At 39.2% G+C, this 23,584-nt stretch overlaps 1 protein-coding gene across 3 annotated transcripts in view; it reads right to left on the bottom strand.

Annotated features, from left to right (window-relative positions):
- The window catches only part of LOC149777870 (uncharacterized), a 77,252-nt gene that overhangs the window by 14,458 nt on the left and 39,210 nt on the right, over positions 1–23,584 (bottom strand). Inside the window, exons 1-2 of one of the 3 annotated variants that reach the window (XM_089938969.1) lie at positions 8,049–8,101; positions 7,050–7,102 (exon numbers count right to left, since the gene is read on the bottom strand). In XM_089938969.1, the coding sequence (XP_089795095.1) occupies positions 7,050–7,101 (52 nt within the window). In that variant the 5' untranslated portion in view covers position 7,102; positions 8,049–8,101. Of the gene's footprint in view, positions 1–7,049; positions 7,103–8,034; positions 8,102–23,584 lie in introns of those variants that run through there. The other 2 variants (XM_089938971.1, XM_089938970.1) reach the window with 2 other exon arrangements.

Here is a 23,584-nt window from a genome sequence, read left to right as displayed (position 1 = left end):
GTACTGTTTCGTTAGATACTTTACAAATGTTTCTTGAGTGGTTGCTGCGCGCGAATACAGCAGTAATCATGTGTGGGGACCATGGCCAACCACCACCATTTGTCGGCGAGGGTCCACATGATTGGTTAAAGGGTTTTGTGGACTATTATGAAGAAACCGATACTGATTACCGAGCACTTGATGAACAACTGCGCGAGGTTAAAAAATTAATCAGATTACAGCCGGATAGAATTCAATGTGAAATAATCCGCGAGGTGATTCCGGAAACGCCGTTAAATGAATTCTGGGAAACATGGAGACCAAACGATTTAATTGTAGCGAGCAGAAAGATAGTCAGAGACACACTTCAGCGGAGGTTGTTTGCGTTGCATAAGGAAAAGTTTCCAACGCGTCCAGTGCCGTTATGTTATAGACCCGCGGACACACGGCGGCAGAACATTGAAGTTGAAATCCCGGGCCCGACAGCGTCAGGGACAAAAAAACAAATTCTCGTGCTGAATGATATCGTGCTCGTTGATATCGGTGTCGTCGAGGACGCGCTACGTGCTGATAAATCCCCGTGGACGCTAGGATACGCAACAACAATACATTCCTCGCAGGGACTGACCATCACGGACACAATTGTTTGGATGGTTGATAATCGCATCGAATGGTCGAATCTAGTCTATCTTGCAGTGTCCAGAGTACGAAGGATAAATCAGCTTCGAAGAATTGTTATTGACGGAGCCGGTGACGGAGTCACTGACGAAGCCGGCGACAAAGTCACCATCGATGCAAGCGTCATTGATAGAAAACTCTCGGGTTACCGCCAACAGGATAAAAAAAAACAGCGGCGTTTTGATATTGATGCCGAATTAATAATTGCGTTACGACAACAACAGAATAATCACTGCGCGAGTTGCAATTGTATAATGAGTTGGCGTTATTCGGATAAAGACGCTCGCCAATTTACCGTGGACAGGATCGATAACAGTCTCGGTCATGTCAAAAACAATGTGAGGTTGACTTGTCTTGAGTGCAATAGACGCAACGGCGCTAGTTAAGACCACGTGGGGGCAATTGAGTATCGTTAGGTATCACTTGTAGTTGCTCGCGTGTAAATCCACGCCGAGGAGCAGTTGAATCCAGCCTATAGATCGGTGATCTACCAGTTGATCGTGTTATCGTTGATATGTTATGTGTGGTAACACTCCAAATAGGATCAGTAGCCCTTTTTTTACCGCCTTCAAGCTCTCCTGGTTCATACAGATATCTAACAGTGACATCGCCAAGAATCGGCTTAGAAACGCTATTTATTTTTAATTTTCCGGGTATATACTCGTATTTAATCGCGTCGCTGGGCTTCATGTTGATTGCTCGGGTAATCTCGTTATTTAACGCTGCAATTACACCTGGCAACCTTTTGACCCATTCACGAGATCGTTTTTCCTGAATGAATTCCTTCGCGTACTGATATCCAAATAACCGTTCAGCAAGAGTCCGATTGAATCGTTCAACAATTGCCTGATCACGATGTAGCGCAGTATGACCTCGTCGTATCGCGACGCTATGATGTTTTAGCGTTGATAAAACAGCGCCGCGAAATTCACTACCGGGATCAACTTGTAATAGATTTGGCCAGCGCAGAGGACCTCTTCGATAAATCCGCTCAAACGCATCGGCTACTTCAGTTGCTGACTTTGTTTTCAACGGTTCCGCTTGTTTGTATCGACTCGCAACATCAACTACGGTTAGCGCGTATTTGTAACCGTTGTCATGCGGCAGAAATAGTATATCAGCCTGATGAACTTCATTAGGTACGCTGACATCAAAGCGCGAGAAGTTGATTTGTTTAGGCGGTGGTAGATAGATTTGCCATATAGCCTGTTTGGATAACCAATTAGCCGCAGTGGTCTTTGTTACCTTTGCAGCGCTTGCGAGTTTACCAATTGCGGCCTTCCCCTTCCAGTATCCTCTCGGGGAATAATAGATGGAATCCATCGTTTTTCTTGGATGATTGTTATTAATTACCAGCGCCAATCATTAATTTACCTTTCATAGCCGATTTTACCAACCATGAGGCCAATTTTTCTTTGAAGGATTTATCAGGAATAGCATTTAGCGCGTGAATTAATTTTACGTCCGCGATATGACGCTGTTGCAGATCGCTACTTTTGTAAGCAACATCATGAGCATGACACGCCTTATCGATAGCGTTTATTGGATACTCACCGGGTTTGGGCTGATTTTGATCATCGAGTCTAATATCTAATCGTGTTCCGGGGCCACAGTAGTTATATCCTGGGAGGTGTTTTTCTCCTGGATACTTTGCCCACGGTGTTCCGGGGAGTTTTGCCAATTTGGCTGCGATGTCACCTCCTCGCTTTTTTTTAAAACATCTCCGGGTCTAATAGAAATAAATCTAAATTTCTTTGTACCGCATTGTACACACTTACCAGTAAGCGCCGATCTGTTATTTCTTGTTGTAACGGTTGTCATATCATTTGTGCCAGTACGCACTCTACACTTCACACAATATAGATCCATAATTTATGTATAGAGATATGAATATAATTGATTTTTCGGCGACTAAAACGAGAGAACCAGTTAAGCATGTTGCAGCGTTACCAAACTCGATCCGGATGATTATCATCGGACCATCTGGATCCGGCAAGACGCAATTATTACTTAATTTAATAATGAGATGGATGAAGTGGGATAAGTTGTATTTGGTTGCTCCTAGCGTAGATGATCAACGATGCTACGAGGTGTTGAAAGATTTCAACGAGAATGCATCAGCGATCGCTAAAAAAAATGTCATTGAGTTTATTACGGATATCAATGATGCACCGGGTATTGATGATATTGATGGCGACGTTAACAATCTAGTCGTGTACGATGATGTTATGTTAGACAATCAAAAGAACCCAGCTAGGATATTTTCCAGAGGCAGGCATAAAAACACTGACGTGATATATGTCACTCAACGATACACTCAGATTCCAAAAGTAATCAGAGATAACTGCAATATTCTTGCTGTATTCAACGGCGTTGATACACACACGCTACGAAATATTTGGCAGACATGGTGCGGCGGTGACATGGACTTTAATGTTTTTCGAAACTTTTTTAGTCATGCTCAGTCGACCCCACATGGATTCATAACGATAAATTTACATGATCCTCGGACACGATATCGTATCGGACTTGACCAAATATTCGGTTAGTTGTAAATAATTTTCATTGTAAATAACTTCTTAGCAGCAGAGGGGGCGATGACATCGACGCGGTCGTCGATGTGCTTACCGGACGCTGACGACGCTGGGGATCGACGCGCAGAAGGTGTTAATTAAACCAAATGACGACGCGACGATCCCCCAACGACGTCGTCGTTTTTTTTTTACCAGGCGCTGACGACACTAGATCGTTGAGTGCAGAAAGTAATAATTAAGCAAAATAACGATTGGACAAAATGTCCGATTCGCCCCCTCTGCTGCTACAACACTCAACTTGTAAATTTTTAGGTCTGCTAACATGTAACTCGTGGAAAGTTCATACCGTCCGATTGACAGTTTAATTTCCGCCTCACATGACCGACTGTCAAATTAAGGAAGTGAATAAATAAATATCAGATTGATTGATTGATTGATTGATTATATATTTTTACGGCGCATCAGCACGATTAGGCTCTTTAGCGCCAAACAAAAGGTCATATGTTGGGTTATTTAAAAGTGATAAAAGGTTTTGTATCGACCAGCGATATAAAACCAAGGAGTTGAATGTGAAACGACAAGATGGAAAAAGTAATAAATAAAGCTTCCCGATCAACGGGGAATGTAAATGGTGTATCTTAAGGATGACAAATGAAAAGGTATTGAATGTAAGGGACGGTATATACATTACATAAAACTTCACAACTTGATGGCATAAATGTTATAGTTTAGAAGAAATATTTACTTCTTTTAGGAATTCTAGAATACAACTTACGTTTATTGTATCAAAAAGTTCCTTCATGTCATGCACATTGTAGTCCTGATCGCGCGTAGGTTGCAGGCCGAAACACTCTGTCATTATGTGCTTAACAGTGAATAGTTCATTGCAAGAAACGCACTCTGGTGGGTCTTCACCTTTTAGTATGTGGGAGTGGGTTATACAAGTATGTCCAATTCGAATTCTTGCAATGACTACCTCCTCTCTACGGATGATTCTGTAGGAAGGAGTCCATTCTCCTAGAGTTGAATTGATTGCACGAAGTATGTTTTTTACTGCATCATTCCATGATGCCTGCCACTTCTGACGTAATGACCTTCTGACACCAGGTTTAAAATCAATATACGTTACTTAAAATCAGATGGTTCTTGAGTAAGAGCCATTTTAGCAGTTCGATCCGCTTTTTCGCTACCTTTAATACCAATTGGCTAGGTAACCAGCAGTATATTATATTGTGGGAGACACTTAGCTCGATATTTTTGACGAGTATGTTTTTCAATAATGGATTCTTCAGTTTTCTATTGTGTAATGACTGAAGTACTGATGGTGAGTCAGAGAAGATGATGCTTTTTAAAATATGTTTGTTTTCGAAATATTGCAAAGCAAGGTCTATTGCTCTGATTTCGGCTGCAAAATTAGATGTGTCATTTGGTAAGCGAACTTACGTTGTGTGATTTCCTCTAACAAAGGCTGCAACAGCCTTTTCCTAAATTCTTTGATCCGTCGGTATAAATTCTTGTGTAGTTTTTAAATTCGGTGAGGAGTTCATGATAAAAGTTGTGGAAGACGGAAGGGTTTGTCTGGGATTTCTTCCCATCATGTAGCATAAAAAGTACTTTTGGTTGTTTAAGTAGCCAGGGTCGTGTTTCGGAGATGGACGTTTTCTGAATTTTAGAAAGATCAATTTTTGTACTGTCAAGGCTGGATGATATTCTAATGCCAAAGGAAGGTATGGCGTTTGTTTTATTTTCGTATAAGGTTTTGTATTTGGGTTGAAAAACAGCCGAAAAAGCAGTGTTCAGAGGGTTTGATTTTAATCTGAGAGCATACTGTGCGGAAAACATTTCTCTACGATGTGATAACGGTGGTTCGTTCGTTTCAGCTAGAAGGCTTTCACACGAGGATGTCTTAAATGCTCCCAGAGCCAGTCTTATTCTCTGATGATGAATTGGATCAAGCATTTTCAAATATGAGTTTCTGGATAAACCATACACAACGCAACCATAGTCCAGTTTGGAGCGAATAAACGTTGTATATAAATTCAGGATGACTTTTCAACCAGCACCCCAACCAGTGTGCACTACTACTTTAAGCAGATCTAGAGATTTTAAGCATTTAGCTTTCAAGTTCTTTAGGTGTAGAATAAAAGTCAGTTTTTCTGTCAAAGATAATACCTAAAAACTTTGTTTCCTCAACAACTGGAATAGGTGTTCCGTGATGTCTTCGTAACTGACAGAAATTCATAGATACCGTTTTTGATTTCAAGAATTTGAAACCGTTAGCACTGGCCCATATTTGAATCTTGTTTATATTTTGATGTATTTGTCTTTCAATTGTATGCATGTGCTTTGGTCGATAACATATTAGAAAATCATCAACGGATAGCGAGCAATCCACACCAGGAGCCAAACACTTGGTGATGCTATTAATTTTGATGTTGAAAAGCGTCACAGATAAAATACTGCCCTGTGTCACACCCATCTCTTGCTCGTGCAAATCTGAGAGGGTATGGCCCACTCGTACTTTGAATTCTCTGTCTGAGAGAAAGGTGTCTGAGACCATACGGTGCGGAAAGCATTTCTCTATGATGTGATAATGGTGGTTCGTTCGCTTCAGCTAAAAGGCTTTCACACGATGATGTTTTAAATACAACCAGAGCCAGTCTTATTACCTGATGATCAATTCGATCAAGCATTTAAAGATATATCTTTCGGGCTGAACCATACACAACGCAACCATAATCCGTTGCTAAAATGGCCCTTACTTCAAAAACCATCTGATTTTAAAATACCGTATACTGATTTTAAACCTAGTGTCAGAGGTTCCTCGCGTCAGAAGTGGCAGGCATCATGGAATGATGCAGTGAATAACAAACTTCATGCAATCAAGCCAACTCTAGGAGAATGGACTGCTTCCTACAGAACCATGCCTAGGGAGGAGGTAGTCATTGCAAGAATCCGAATTGGTCATACTTATATCACCCACTCCCACATACTAAAAGGTGAAGACCTACCAGAGTGCGTTTCTTGCAATGAACTATTCACTGTTAAGCACTTTATGATAGTGTTTTGACCTGCAACCTACGGTCGATCAGTATTACAATGTGCATGACATGAAGGAACTGTTTGATACTATAAACATGACTCGTATTATAGAGTTCCTGAAAGCAATGAATATTTACTCTAAACTCTAACTTTTATGCTATCACCTAGTGCAGTTTTATGCAATATATACACCGTCCCTTTTTTAAAACCTTTTCATCATTCTTCATTAACATACACCATTTACATCCCCCGTTGATCGGGAAGCTTTATTTTTCACCGTTACCATCTTATCGTTTTAATTTCAACTGTTTGGTTTTGATATTCTGGTCGATATGAGACTTTTTATAATTTTCAAAAGATTATACATATAACATTTTGTCTGGCGCTAAATAGCCTAGCAGTGCTGATGCGCCGTTAAAATGCAATCACTCAATCAATCAATCAATCACACACCATCATCTTACTATTTTTATTGAATTTACTACACTTTATGTGGGACTTTAGCCCATCTACGCAAATAGTAAACTCGCACATACCAAACTGTGATCAAGCGGAAACTGTGTATGCTACATAAATATCATTGTTACTGGTTGCAATGAAAAGTTTGGCTAGTGGCCACACTTGACAAAATACTTAGAATGATAATATAAACAAAATATAAAAAGTGAAGTCGTATTACAACATTATTCAAAGCCTGAAACACACATTATATATCTAGAGCTCTCTAAGTGAATTATATACATTATGCATTTCAGGTCAATGCCTTTTTGATTGCAATGTGATTAAAAAACATAAGATAATATAAGATACACCTACTTTGAGCATAGGCCACATATACTAATATCATTAGTACAATGACGAATTTCATTCTGAAATAAAATATAAAATGTATGAATCATCTTTTAGAATACACACAACAATTATCATTTGTAATAGCTGCATACAGCATTTCTGTCGCAAGGGTATGTAGACATGCGGCATTTAATATACATCTGTAATTTCGATGGAGTAGGTTAGTCCAAGGCCGAAATGCTGTAGATATTTCCTTATATCACTTTCCCCTTTTACGCGTGACAAAAATGTAAGCAAATTTTATATTGCATATACACTGTTTGAATAGTGAATTCTTTATTTTCATAATTTCAGATAATGTTAAAATGAATAGAACAAATTGTTTCATTGGCACTATATGGTCATTAGCGACTGAAGATAATATGTATTCAGTGTTCCATATAAAATAGTAATTCTCAGTTAAAAACATTTAATTGATAAAATGATTATCAAATGATCAGGATATTTCTGATAATAGAAACCAGATGCGTCATAAAGAATACTTTTTACATGCTAAGGGCAGAGGAAAGGGAATCAAGAACCTGACTGTAATTAACGCAAATATTCTTTTGAACGGAGAAATAGAGTGGAGTATAAATGTATAATTGCAGTATTGTACAAATTGAGGAAAATAATTACGTTGTATTTTTGTCTGCACGAAAATCACAAAGAAGTTAAAAATAAAGTTAAATACTATCGCACTGCAGTCAAAGATATGTCCTAGTTTAGGCTTTGTCTTTTAGTAATAATCGCGTTTTTGAAAAGCAGTTACGAAAAGCTGCAACGGATATCATGAGTTTATGTGATGAGATTCTTACAAGTATACATTGTATATTTTTGGAAGATGCATATATCGGAAAAAATGAAAGATATGTTTTTCCATCTAACAAACATTCGAAAATAAAACGTACTTAATATCTCGAAAATAAAATATCTTTACTTTATAGAACTTAAACGGCAGTATATCTACCTTTATAAGCCTACCTGTTTCAGATACTGTCCCGCAAATCAAGGAATTATTTATACCGAGTGGTCTGAAAAAAGCTTGTTATATACAACCGCTTTTATTGCGGCTATCAATACACCACAGTCAGAAACCTCAAAATCCTGGTGTGATAGTTAGGACGGCTTGTGGAGGAAGTTAGAGAGGTAAATATGTAGCTTTGGGCAGCTTATACGTGGTGATTTTGTAAAACATGAGACGGTTGAAAACTGTTTAGAATGTATTATGAATATCCAAGGAATACATGGGATTGAGTGATTACTATTTTCACGGCGCACAGCACTGTTAGGCTATTTAGCGCCATAGACATGATTATGTGTATGATCATTGAAAAATGACGGGGATGTAATATCTCGTTGATGAAGTGGGATGGCGACAGGCTTTACGTCTACATGCCTTATGAATAGAGATACTCGTTACATCCTTTGTAGGGGCATGGGCAGGGTCTCTGAAACTTCACACACATTCGTCCTACCAACAGCTGTATTATTAGCATTATTATTTTCATATTATTATTATTCAGTTGTATCTGTACGAAACAAATGTCAACGATATAGACAATTTAATAGTGAAACATTGTTTGATATCTTTATATGTGCTTCATTTTCAAAAGACCTCCCCCTGCGGGTCCGGGGTTGTAGAATTGGCCGGACGGGTCCTCACTACGTGTCGTAAGAGGCGACTAAGTAGAGGCAACCTGTTTGCCGTGGGTTGCAACCCGTGTCGGGGGAGGAAAGGATCCTGGTAGTTGAGCAGAGGCTTTCCGATGCAATATACTACTTTGGCCTCTATTTCTTCTGGACGGGTGGTCGGGAGGGCCCGGTCTCGACAAATCGGCTGGTCACGCCAAGCCCTAGGAGGTCTTAATTTACTTGATCACTTTATGTTCACTTAGTATTTTCTGGAACATAAACGGAAAGTACAAGCATGATTTTGCTGGACTGATCATAGGTATACGTTTCGTATGTACGAGGATTTTGTTGAAAAGATTGTTACCAAACCTTCTGATATAAAATACAAAATAATTGGAAGCAGAAGACGATTTGGAAATGGAAACGGACGATGACACGGACTCGGAAATGGAAAACACGAACGAAACAAACACAAATTACGATTCTAAGTCAGATATTGAAGAATAAACGTAGGAGGAAATCCAGAAATTAAAAGAGGCTCTGAAAATAGACCAGAGCCTTTAAAAAATACAAGAATAACCTAAATACATTTTAACACAATTTTAAATAGGAAAATAACAATTAAATGATGCGGCACCTGGTACAGTGTAACCAAAAATGGAGGGAATAATCGTCCCAATTGCGACCATCAATAGCAATAGGGTAGATAAAAAAGATAGGAAAAATAACCAAAGAAATGAATTTTGACGAGATTTTGCTACAATAAACTTATAATGGCATTAGACCGGAATTAAAATACCTCTTACATGACAAATTAAATGCAGTAGTTATCTGTAATTACTACATTAATGAAGATATCAGAGGGGTGTGTGTCTGGCTACAATAATAATAAAAAACAGGGTTTAAGTTGGGATCAAATGGATGTAGAAGAATTTTTCATGAGACGTTTATTACACATTAAGAAATACCATGGCACATACTATATTGTAACGGTTTTTGGTCGTTAAGTACTTTATTTCTCAAATAACTTTTTTTATACGACAACCCCTATGCACCACTGTCACTTTATTTGGTAAAGACACCTTATGCAATAAACTTGATTAAAAGCACGACAGAGTCAGACTTTTGTATGCATACTACACATATTTATTCAAGATGTAATAAGATTCAAACACATTATATAGCAATTATAATGAATATCCAACAATCACGTAGATTCCTGGAATCGCGTTGCAATGATGAAGATGAAAATTTTGGCATCAGGTCTAGCATTCGGGTATCCTTCCCATCCCGTTGACCTTTATCATTGCTTGCAGTCACTGGTACACAGGGGAAAATATCACCAACTTTATCTGTGTGACTTGACTCCTACTCAGCTTATTATTACTTACTGCCTGTGAAAAAGGGGGGTGGGTTACTATTGAGAAGATTGTCTTTATTCATATAATAGACAATCTTGGGAAGAAAACGACTTTTTTCACTTAGGATTCTAGTAGATAGTGTTGACTTGAATCAACGGGACTGCAGTAGATCAAGGGAGACAACTGCATCGACAGAAAAGAGTTGGTTCCCTTAGACAGCGTTCGAACTGACGACTACTTGAAGTTGGATGTGGTGGAGGGGGATTATGTCTGCACGACGAATGCATGTACGTTCATCAGTTAGAGAGTTTTAGTCTAAGAAAGTGTGATGTTTGAAGATAGATATATACATTCAATGATCACGCATACATTTACAGAACTGAATAAGTGTGATATGAGGAGATAATTATTTTCATCCAATAATCACACAATGTATACTTGTAAAAGCGTGGTATGTGAAGAGAAAAGAAGCTCATTCAATGACCACGCACAATTAATATTAGCAAAAGTGTGATATCTGAAGAGAAATTGAACTCATTCAATAACCACACACGATTAACTAGAACAGGGCTATATGTGGCGAGAAAACGTCACCAATGATCACCTAAACAAAGTTTTCTAACTGCAATGTATCCTGACGACAAGGCGAACTCTTTTACATTTACACAACTGGGATTTGCAAAAAAAAAATCTTCTCAAAGAACAGGAACTAATTGCCACGTACATAAATATCTCAAACTCATGAAAATTGATTGACTGATTGTATTTTAACGGCGCATCAGCACTGTTAGGCTATTTAGCGCCAAACAAAATGTTGTATGTATAATATTTTAAAATTTATAAAAAGTCTCATCTCGACCAGCGATATCAAAACCAAATAGTTAAAATTAAAACGATAAGATGGTAACGGTGGAAAAATAAAGCTTCCCGATCAACGGGGGATGTAAATGGTGTATGTTAATAAAGAATGATGAAAAGATATTTAAAAAGAAACGGTATATATATTGCATAAAACTGCACTAGGTGATAGCATAAAAGTTAGAGTTTAGACTAAATATTCACTGCTTTCATTTGCTCTATAATATAAGTGATGTGTATTGTATCAAACAGTTCCTTCATGTCATGCACATTGCAATACTGATCGCGCGTAGGTTGCAGGTCAAAACACTATCATAAAGTGCTTAACAGTGAAAGGTTCATTGCAAGAAACGCACTCTGGTGGGTCTTCACCTTTTAGTATGTGGGAGTGGGTGATATAAGTATGACCAATTCGGATTCTTGCAATGACTACCTCCTCTCTAGGCATGGTTCTGTAGGAAGGAATCCATTCTCCTAGAGTTGGCTTGATTGCATGAAGTTTGTTATTCACTGCATCATTCCATGTTCCATTTGGTAAGCGAACTTCCGTTGTGTGATTTCCATAAACGAAGGCTGCCGCAGCCTTTTCCTCATCCTTTGATCCATCGGTGTAAATTCTTGTGTAGTTTTTAAATTCGGTGAGGAGTTCATGGCAAAAGTTGTGGAATACAGAAGGGTTTGTCCCGGATTTTCTTCCATCGTGTAGCGTAAAAAGTACTTTTGGTTGTTTAAGTAGCCAGGGTCGTGTTTCGGAGATGGACGTTTTCTGAATTTTAGAAAGATCAATTTTTGTACTGTCAAGGCTGGATGATATTCTAATGCCAAAGGAAGGTATGGCGTTTGTTTTATTTTCGTATAAGGTTTTGTATTTGGGTTGAAAAACAGCCGAAAAAGCGGGATTCAGAGGGTTTGATTTTAATTTGAGAGCATACTGTACGGAAAGCATTTCTCTACGATGTGATAACGGTGGTTCGTTCGCTTCCGCTAGAAGGCTTTCACACGGGGATGTTTTAAATGCTCCCAGAGCCAGTCTTATTCCCTGATGATGAATTGGATCAAGCATTTTAAGATATGACTTTCTGGCTGAACCATACACAACGCATCCATAATCCAGTTTGGAGCGAATAAACGTTGTATATAAATTCAGGATGACTTTTCTATCAGCACCCCAGTCAGTATGCGCTACTACTTTAAGTAGGTCAAGTGCTTTTAACCATTTAGCTGTCAAGTTCTTTAGGTGTGGAATAAAAGTCAGTTTTCTGTCAAAGATAATGCCTAAAAATTTTTGTTTCATCAACAACTTGAATAGGTGTTCCGTCCAGCGTGAGTTTAGGTTCATCGTGGTTTCGTCGTCACTGATAGCAATGCATACATACCGTTTTTGATTTCGAGAATTTGAAGCCTTTCGTACTAGCCCAATCTTGAATCTTGTTTATATTTTGCTGTAGTTGTCTTTAAATTGTATGCATGTGCTTTGATCGATAACATATTAGAAAATCATCAACATATAGCGAGCAATCCACACCAGGAGTCAAACACTTGGTGATGACACTCCCACCCATTCATATCAGTAACAACAAACCGAAATATCATAACAGTCAGACCCCTGGACCATCAAAACCCTTAACTGGAGAACAATTACTCAGCAGCCAAAACAAAACACAAGCTAACCCAACCACCCCAACCACTAAATCAAAACCTAACGTGTGGGATGGCATGGGTAAAGGGAAGGGACCCATGTTTACCAAGAACAAACTTGCCCCCCAAAATAATTCAAACTCACCCACCCCCAAAGAACCAAAGAAACAGGCCAAATTTTCATACCACCCCATAGAACACACACTTTATATCAGTAGCAACTACAATAAACTGATAAACATAACTGTTAACAGTCTCACACAGGCCCTTCTTAGGGTTCATCAAGGACAATTCAAAATATTTAGGCCAAACACAAGATAGATAATAGTACACTGCAGCACTCGCAGTCAAATGACCAAATTCCTAGAAATTGAAATTATTAACAACATTAGGGTTAAAGTCGAAAGACACAAACAAATAGGAACAAAGAACATAATAACCAAAACACACAATAGCAACCAGACCCTCATAGCAATAAATAATAACACACGAACAAATGACTTAGTGACACACACCCGCACGAACAACCCCACATTTAAAGCAGTTCTAAAACACACAGGACAAAATAAAGAGATAAACAACGAAACCCTCACTGCCAAACTCAAAGACAGTGGTACCCCCATAAATAGGGCCTATAAACTCAAAAATCATTTAGGACAGGAAACCAATACAGCGATACTAGAATCAAACTCTCCACTCTCAACCATGATAAGACTAGGTCACTCTGGGGCACGCCACCGCCTTGAGACCTACATAAGCAAAACCCAGGTTCTGCAGCAACTGCCAACACTGGGGACATTTCTCTAACAGATGTAGATATACCCAACTATGCTACAAATGCGGGGGAAACCACAAATGTGTATGTCGTAGAACCACACCCAAATGTACCAACTGCAGGGGCCCCCACCTACCTAAATCCCACGAATGCCCCAACACTATCAAGGAATATCAAGCCATAGATATCATGAACAACAAGCAAATCCCGTATCATACGGCGAAAAAACTAACCCCCAATATTAAAAATCACCACCATATCATGACACCAAACAAACCAGCAACTGAAGCAACCACAGCCCAAACACCCAACCAACCAAGGTCAAACAAGGTCAACCAAGATCAAACAAGATTAAATAAACAAGATACATTCTTAATCAAATCCCACAAAGACTCACAACTCCACCCTGAATAATCAGATAACACTAACACCAAAAACAAATCACTGTCAGACCCGACAATAGAAAAGTTACTCATAGAGATCAAAGCCGAACTTATCAACAACCACCACTCCATCGTGGATAAAATAACACAGATAATAAGCAAAATCGAATCAAATTTAAAGTTAACACATAACCCTCAACACAAAACAATCAATAAAGGGCCACCCCAATAATGGATTATTCAACAAACCGCAACATTATAATATGGCAATGGAATGCTAGAGGGCTAATAAGTAATATCAGTGAACTCAAAGCCAAATTACAAAACTTGGAACACAAACCAGATATTATATGCATTCAAGAAACAAAAATAACAAGTAGAACCAAACAAATACCCAAACTCCCAGGATATGCCCCAGGTCACTTCAAAAATCGAACCACGGGACAAGGAGGTGCGGGTTTAGCCATCTATATAGCAGATAACATCCCGAATGTAACAACAATAACCATAACACCAACCCCAAGTAGCAACGAAGCATTCGAAATTCAATCCCTCATAATTCATACAGGCAAGGGTCAAAAACAAATATTCAACATTTATGACCCAGGGGGAACATCAGGCACAGCCATCTTAATTACTTACAAACAAATAAATGATCACAAACGAGTAGATCAGATCGTCATCTGTGGAGATTTCAATACACATAACGAGCTGGGGAGGTGGGGGGCGGTGTGACGGACAAAAGAGGCAAATTGATTGAAGAATGGACCGCAGAATCTAACTTAACCATTTTAAATGACGGTACAAAAACACGCCTCAACCCAGAAAACGGTCTCATGTCCGCCATCGACCTCACCATTTGCTCGCCATCAATAACCCAGGTGGCGGACTGGAGAGTGGATCAAACTGTCCCCTTGGGCAGTGACCACTTTCCAGTAATAGTCACCCTGCAGATGACGGTCCAATACAACTCGCTAAAAAGAACCCCTAGATGGATATATTCAAAAGCAGATTGACCACATTTAATGAAGCACTAAGCAAAGTAGACACCAACAAACCTAGAAAATGATAATATTAATAAATATTACGAGAACCTGATTGATACCATACTAAATGCAGCCACCACCAACATACCCAAAACTAGTGGTAACCCAAATAAACAAGCAGTCCCATGGTGGAATGATGAATGCAAACAAGCCATCATTGATAAGAAAAAAGCCCTCAATAAATTCAAACGCACTAAAAACTCTACTGATTTCACTATATATAAACAAAAGGAGAAAAACCTTAAAAACATAATTAAACAGGCAAAGGAATCAACTTGGCATAATTACTGCACGAATATCAATATCATAACTAGTACCAAACAAGTCATGGATAAGATTAGATCAATTAGAGGGAAGACAACTAACACCACCCCAAAAATATCTGGAGCCATTACTAATAAAGAAAAAGCTGACCGACTAGCTCAGCATTTCTCACATATGAGTAGCAACACCAACCACACCCCAGCATTTCAATTACATAGGGACAAAGTAGAAAGAACCCATATTATTCTCTTTAAAGACCTCGGTCCCAAAGTCTCGAACCTAAATAAAGACATCACAACTTACGAATGGGACCTAGCATTGAAAACCAAAAACGAAACTAGCCCAGGGGAAGATCAAATAGGATACGCAATATACAAAAATATCCCAAATAACATTAAACAAACAATTATTAAATTACTAAACCAAATATGGACCTCAGGCAAACTACCCGATAAATGGAAGCACGCAATAGTAATTCCAATACCCAAGCAAGTAAAAGACCCTAACGATATTAGCTCCTCCAGACCCATTTCCCTAACAAACAACATTTGTAAGATCATGGAAATCATAGTCACCTACCGACTCAAACACCACCTAGAGACCAATAATTTAATCTCCGATAATCAATGCGGATTTAGAAACAAAAGATCCACCAAGGATCAACTAATACGATTGGAAACCGCAATCAAATTAGCGTTCAACTCCAAACGCAAAGCTGATAGGAATTTAATTGCAGTATTTATTGACCTCGAAAAGGCATTCGACCTTGTATGGACCAAAGGCTTATTAGCCAAACTCAACCACTACGCCATCACAGGTCGAATGTTTAAATTCATTGAAAACTTCCTCGCTGACCGTATAATATCAACCAGAGTTGGAGACACCTACTCTGAACCACACACACTTGAAAACGGTACACCACAAGGGAGCTAACGCAGCCCAACCCTTTTCAACATCATGATTAATGACTTGGACACCAACTTAAGATCAAAACTAATTGAACTCTCACAATTTGCTGATGATAGTGGATTATGGAGAGCAGGAAACCCCTCCAACCACAAAGTAATCAGCGATATTCAAACAAGTTTAAACAAAATAGGGAAATGGGCTGATAAATGGGGTTTCAAATTATCCCATGAAGAAACCATAGCAGTATTATTCACCACCAAAAGTAAATTACAAAATCAGTTTCCAAAACTCACCATCCAAAATCAAGAAATTAAATTCGTAAAAGTAGCACGATTTTTAGGAATGCATTATGACTCCAAGCTTAACTGGGGACACCACATAAACGAACCAGTCAAAAGGTGCAATAAAGACCTTAACCTCCTTATAAACTTTAAAGGAACCACCTGGGGATCCAATCAAGAAACCTTACTAGCATTATATAAATCGTTAATTAGATCTAGACTAGATTACGGATGCCAAATTTACAACTCGGCACCCCCCAAAAAACCTCAAGAAACTAGATAGCATACAAAGAAAGGCCCTAATTATTTGTACTGGAGCACTACCATCCACATCACTAGTGGAGCTTCAAATCTTAACTGGAGAACTGCCGCTCCACCTTAGAAGACAAGAACTCACCCTCAGATATGCAGCCAGGCTAACAACACACCCCGACACACACCCCACCCGGCTAGCTATAAATAAATGCAACATACCTTTTAGAACTAAATTAACACAAAACATGCCAGCAGGGAAATTAGTCCATCAATTAGTTGAACAACTTCCTATAGACAACCTCCAAGCAGAAATTGCAAATCACTATGACAAAGAATCATGGATAAATATCAACCCCTCAGTTAACACCCTCATTACTAAATATGGCAATAAAAACGAACAGGAACTCAAACTAAACACACTCTGTACAGAAGAAATCAACTCAAAATATTGCAACTACATTAAGATTTACATTGATGGATCCAAAATAACATAACCACCCAGAACAGCAGCAACTTACGTAATCCCCGAACTTAACATTAAAGTAGGACGAAGACTACCTAACCTCTGCTCCATATACACAGCTGAATTCTGGGCCATACTTGAAGCACTCAAATGGATCAAAGAGAACAAAATGCCCCAAGCGGTAATAATAAGTGACTCGCTAAGCGTCATAAACTCAATACTTAATAACAACACTAAATCAAGAGAAAACTATCTTAGGCAAACCAATTTATTGTTAAAAAACTGAACAATAATAACTTACAAGTAGAATTTATGTGGATACCATCCCATATTAACATACCAGGTAACGATATGGCAGATATAACAGCTAAACAAAAACTAAACGAAACCACTCACATCAACCTAGATTATAGCATATGCGAACTCAATAGCATATCTAAAACCCTCATTGACAATAAATGGCAGGAATTATAGTACACAAGCACTCAAGGCAGGAATCTAAAAACCCTCATTAAAGAAGTCTGTAGAAATAGGAAACCACCCAAACCAAAAAAAAAAAAAATGAACAATAATTCATAAATAGAATACTCACGGGCAAAACCAAGCTGGCTAACAGCTTCGGACAGTACAAAGGACCACAACCACATAACCCTAACTGCTACCACTGCAGGGTCCCAGAAGACCTAGAACATATTTTTAACAACTGCCACACACTTGAAAAAGTAAGGGCTAAGTTTAAAGTTAAACAGCATAATATTGGATCCCCTGCAATATACCCAAAATTCTTGATGAACACAAACCCCAGTATTAATCTAACATTCGAAAATATCATAAGTTTTATACACGAATCCAATCTAATCAAAAAAATCTAAGAAAGTAAATCAAAGACCAGTCAAAAATATTACAAATCACTGTTTGGGAATTATGACGGACGGCTCGGTCTTGTGGGTTCACAGACTGATACAGCCCTTCATAGCCCGAATAATAAAAACCAGTAAAGGACGAATCTAAACAAAAAAAACAATTTTTTTTAAACACAAAATCACTGTTTGGGAATTATGACGGCCTGCTAGGTCTCGTGGGTTCACAGACTGACACAGACGTCCATAGCCCGAATAATAAAAACCAGTTAAGGACGAATCTAATCAAAAAAACAATTTTTTTAACACAAAATCACTGTTTGGGAATTATGACGGCCTGCTAGGTCTCGTGGGTTCACAGACTGAAACAGCCGTTCATAGCCCGAATAATAAAGACCAATTAAGCACACAAAAAATTAAAATAGGAAAATAGGAATTAAGTAAAACAGGACTACATAATAACATACAAATAACCATAAAACAAGTTTTCACTCCAAACCAATAAGATAAGTAATCAAAATAAATAAGGAATTCAAGACGAAAAAAAAAATTAAAAAAAAATAATAAAAAAATTAAAAATTAAAAATAAAAAATAAAAAAAAAATATTTTTTTTAAGTTTTTATCTATAGTGCCTTCCTAATCTACTCTTAACCGTCTCTATGTCTCTTCAACAACATCTGGCATGAAAATTAACACCTCTACGAACTCACTCACGGAGCGAAAGCAGACCCAGTTACCACGTGACTCCAGTATTGCGACTGAACAAGAGAACAAACTACAACACCCTACCTCTCACACAACTACAACACAAAGGGCTGGGATTGAGAATAAGACTGTCCATACCAGTACGGACCAAGATCCGTTAGTAACTCAACAACTGGCTGAAATTTTAAATCAAGCTTCACAAATTATTTCTACTAACATACTCAGCCAAATCCAGGCAATGTTGGCAGACGACCCCGAAGAATTTGAAACTTCCACGCTGGCAGCGGCCCTGGAAGTATCATCATCCAGCGGCGATGAAGCTGAGGAACCTGCACCACCTAAACCGAGTGGAAAAAAGGAAGGCTCTATCTACCGGAATATGGGACTGGGAAAGGCAATTGATGATATCAAACAAGCGGGCCACTTCGTCAATGCAATCCAATACATTAATTGGCGCTCTCTTGGTACACAGAAACCACGACCGGCACAATGGCATTATGGAGTCAGAATTTTGAGCCAATTCTATTATGAAGCTTACTCAGAGTTCTCCTTGCGCCAGCTGACCGATGCGGCTAAATACATCGCTAAACTTCATGGTTATGCCTTTCCTGGGGAAACTAACGAAGAAAGCAAAACAGCCCAGCTTTGCAGGGAAGCAGAGGACAGACGGGGAACGTTTGCCTAAAAACAAAAAGCCCTTCTTAGGGCTACTAAACTTGCCTGTAAATATCTAATACGGATCCATTTTGGCTTGGTATCCCTCCTAGATCAACTAATCTTACATCTGAATTGATCTGTCTTGGTACCGCCTTTTAAATTCTCACACTTACTCTTTTACCATGCGTTACACAACTGCTGTAAGTCGTTTAGACTTGACCGATTGGTTTTTAATTTCAATAAGTATGTACACTATGTACATTAAATTAAAACTTGTTCGGAAAATGTATTCAAAATTTATAACTATTATGATTTGATTAATTGCAGAGGTGGCTAACATATTATTGGTATATTTTGTCCATTAGTAAAACTGGACATGATTTGGAATAAGTACGGGCTGGCGTTTTGGGGAGTACATGACATTCATGCCTGGCTTTCCGAGTACCTTTCCTCCTTTACCACGCTCGGACAACGTACACGTGGCAGTATGTGGAACGATTTCCACCTGCCACAAGACCAGGTGTCCTAATGTGACGTCATCGCTGCCGACCAATTGTAGCGGGCGTCACAGACTGCTTGGGTTGACACCTGGGGCATTTCAATCCAACTAAGAAACATGAGAGTGTGGTGTGACTATTCCCACTCATGTTTATTAGCCTTTCAGTCAGGTTGTTAAGGACTAGTTAGTCCTACACCTGAGTGGCTAAATTAAAAAGTACTCTGTGAGTACATAAAAGCCTGGGGGATGAGGCTTCTTTTCCTTCCCCCAGGAGTAATTAAAAATCACGCAGTGCGTGAATAAACAAGTGGTACATGTTCAAAATTGGTATGGACAGTCTTATTCTCAATCCCGGCCCTTTGTGTTGTAGTTGTATCAGAGGTAGACTATTGTAGTTTGTTCTCTTGTTGAGTCGCAATGCTGGAACCCAAAACTTATATTGCCTAGATCATCAGCCAAAACGCGCGGAAGTGAAGGAAAACACCCCCTAAGACCCAAAACTTATATTACCTAGGTCATGACCGAAAAACGCGCGGACCTAAAAGAAACACTCACTCGCTTTTTATACTACTCATCGCTATTCTAAAACATTTTGACAAGCCACTTAAAGAAAACACTTATACACACACACACACACACACACACACACACACACTTTCCAAGCAAGATAAAGAATTCATCTGCTTATACACGCACTCCTTTTTTAATTAACTTATTATAGGCAATCGATTGTTATTTCTTTTCTAGAGGTTGGGGTAGCCCTGAAAAGGGCTGTTTTTATGTGTGTGTGAACTTGAAGCTAGGCCAATCTTTTAGGTTCTAAGATTGCGGCCTCCTCTGACGATAGGCTTTCTCCCAGGATAAGGTCTGCTTCTTCGGAAAGAGAAGAAGAACTCTTTGGTATCGATACGACAGTCGACATAGCCTCTCTCAGGTTCAGGATGCTGCTGCTGCTGCTGCTGTTGTTGCTGTTGCTGCTCTCTCTGCTGTTTCTGAAGTCCGTACTTCTCTGTTCATTCTTCTTTCTCCCTGTTAATTTCTTCTCTAAAGAGCTCTTCTATCAGGTCTTCAGTGACTTTTAACATTCTAACATTCTCTATCTCTTCCGGCTTCGGTATCAGACTGTGTCTGACCCTATGCAAATTCACGTAGGCATTGTTCAGCTTAGCTAGTCTGGAGCACATCTTCGTAGGAGGATGAGTCGACAATGGATGGTCAGACTGGAGACTGCCCCGGTTTTATGGTCAAAGAGCGGATGTGAAGGAAAACATTTCTACACGGTTTTCGAGTCGGAACGTTCAAATAGTGTCATGGGAGGGATAGAGAAAAGTCAAAGAGCATGAATCATGATTCCTATAGAAAAACAAACCACAAAGGCATTTTTTTCTTCAAAACACAACATTTTTATTCAAAATCACTTAACACTAACATTAACCAGACAATATAACATTAAACATTTTTTTTCAAATAACAAACATTTTTTCTCAAATAACACTATATTTTGGACAGGGCTGACAACGTTGTGCCACTGTTGGAAGTCATTAGGCTATTGATGGACACTACGTTTCCTAGCTTGATACAAAAAATAAGTATAATGATCACAAAACCATCGATCTCCTTTCACATCGTTTCTAGAAGAAGAACGAGGATCAAAATGAGTCACTAAATGTTCTAAGGAATAGTCCAGGCTGCGATGATGCAGAAAATACACACAGTACGGTCCACACACCAAGGAATATGTGCCTTGCAATTTCACATTATTGAATCGTGTGGTCTGAGCATTTCTTCTCATAAAGTCAATGATATCGTCTTCCAAAGGAGGCAATCCATACGAATCAAAATATTCCACACAACCTTCTTGAGGAATGTAGACAGCTAGCCAGTGGGTTCCTGGGAGATGACTGTCGTCCGTGTTGATCACATATGCTTGATGGTCTTGAGGTTTGCGATGAGGGAGTTCATCTTTAGCACATACGACAGGATTCCAAGAAGCAGTGTACGAACTGTGGTTCAAAAGATAATAAAGTTCCCAGGTATCCATTTATTTGTGTTCTTGTTTTTTTCTTCACAGGTGATAATAAGTTATCAATTCGATCCTGATTTTCTCTTGGAAATTGTCTATCAAGTAAAGGGGTACGAGCTCCGACTTTGGACCCCGGTTCCCGAGAGTTTCGATGCGACGGATCTCCAGAGACGTTAATGGAGGAGAAGAATATTTACGCAAGCCTTTATACCACTGATCCAACACAAATTCTATCTCGATGAGACTCCAAGCTTTTTCCAGATACTCGTCCAATTTTTCTTCTTGACTCAGCATCAGACATTTATTCTGTTGAATTTGACTGGGATGATAGTTTTGTCATCCATAACAATCTTTCTTGATCAATTCCTTCATTTTATCTCCCAGGACTGTAGCAAAACAGGAGACTAAATGGGCTTCTTGTTCTGGCCATCTCGACTTCATCATAACTTCGTCTTTGTCTTGGGATTCTTCTTCTTTCACAGTCTCCTCATAGTCCATGTCCAAAGTTTCTCCACTAGGTAAAGAGGGATAAAAGTCTTCCATAGCTTCCAATAATCTAGAATGACTTCTCTCAAACTGTTGATTTCTATGGTATTTTCGAATTCTGCATGCATGAGGACCTTCACTGTGTCAGGTAGAGGATTAGTAAACTGAAGTCCCACTCGAATCTGGCCGGATTTTATAGGGTGGAAATGTCCCTCGTAGCTGCCTTGGTCTGGAGTGAAATCAAAAGCCCACAAACCGTAGCCTCCTGTATAATCCTCGTACGATATGCCGTGACTGGTGTTAGTTCCTAACTGTCCGGTAGCTTCGTACAGGGACAAGTACGACCTCAAGTAATTCCTGTCACCAAACTTAGGCTCAAAGGGTCGGGTACACAGTGTCTTGCCATCGCGACTGACTTCGATCTTGGCTACGTTGTAATGATGAAACAGGAAAGGATTTTCGTTGTGGACTCCATTGAAGGCCGAATTCTTGACGATACCAATGATCAAACGCTTGGGTAACTGGCCTTGGAACAGATGATCTTCGATCATGGATCGCTGTCCAGCAGGAATAGTGAACGTTTTTACTTCTACGTGTAGTATCGGATACTTGGCGGTCGTTCTGCTCAACGTGTGACTGATGTCGTTTCCCACTTTGGGTAACACTTCCAAGCGTCGCACGTAGAGCCTGGCTTCTTGGATGATGGTTTTGTACTCGTTAGCATGGGCCATCAAATGGAAAGCGGTACTGATACGATTCAGTCTCAGGCGAATATCCACCCCGTTCAGCAAATACTTTTCTTGTAACCACATTCCAAATGCAAACGATCCATTAGTTCTAAACTTCGTCCTTGCAGAATTTTATTTCTACGTGTGTTAAATCCCACATTGTGAGGATCGTCATCTGCTGTGAGGGCTGTGTCGTTAAACGTGTTATCAACCGCTGTGTCAGGTTTCCATACCAAGCATCCAGATGAGTATTCTTGGCTTCTTTTCGGTACGTCAAGAGATTTTCCAGGTAGGCACGATAAGGGTATGTATCCATGCTGCTGCTGACCAGTTTGTTATTCAAGTACAAGTCCACTTCGCTGAACAAGGAATGCATGAAATTGTTGACGGGAGCTACCCTAGCATCGCCTCCTGGATTGGTGTTGTCCGTTTTGATCACTTTGATTTTCAAATACAGGTAACTGCTATTCAGATCGATGTAATCTTCGGGCTGACCTTTGATATCAAACTCGATGGGAGCTGAATCCGTCAAAGAGGAGACGGGATGAAATTCCACCCATTGGGATTCTTGCATGGTCATCATGGTGGGTGGCATGGCAAACAGATCCAGTTCCGACTTGGAACAGGTGCAAGACTCTCGGTGCATCATTTTTTTTCTGTTTCTCAATACATTAATAATCGAAAACGTCTAAG

Source organism: Sinohyriopsis cumingii, chromosome 17, assembly GCF_028554795.1.
Source record: "Sinohyriopsis cumingii isolate HCF-2022 chromosome 17, ASM2855479v2, whole genome shotgun sequence".
In the NCBI taxonomy this organism is placed as follows: Eukaryota; Metazoa; Mollusca; class Bivalvia; order Unionida; family Unionidae; genus Sinohyriopsis; species Sinohyriopsis cumingii.
This window is presented reverse-complemented; position numbering and strand designations above follow the sequence as displayed.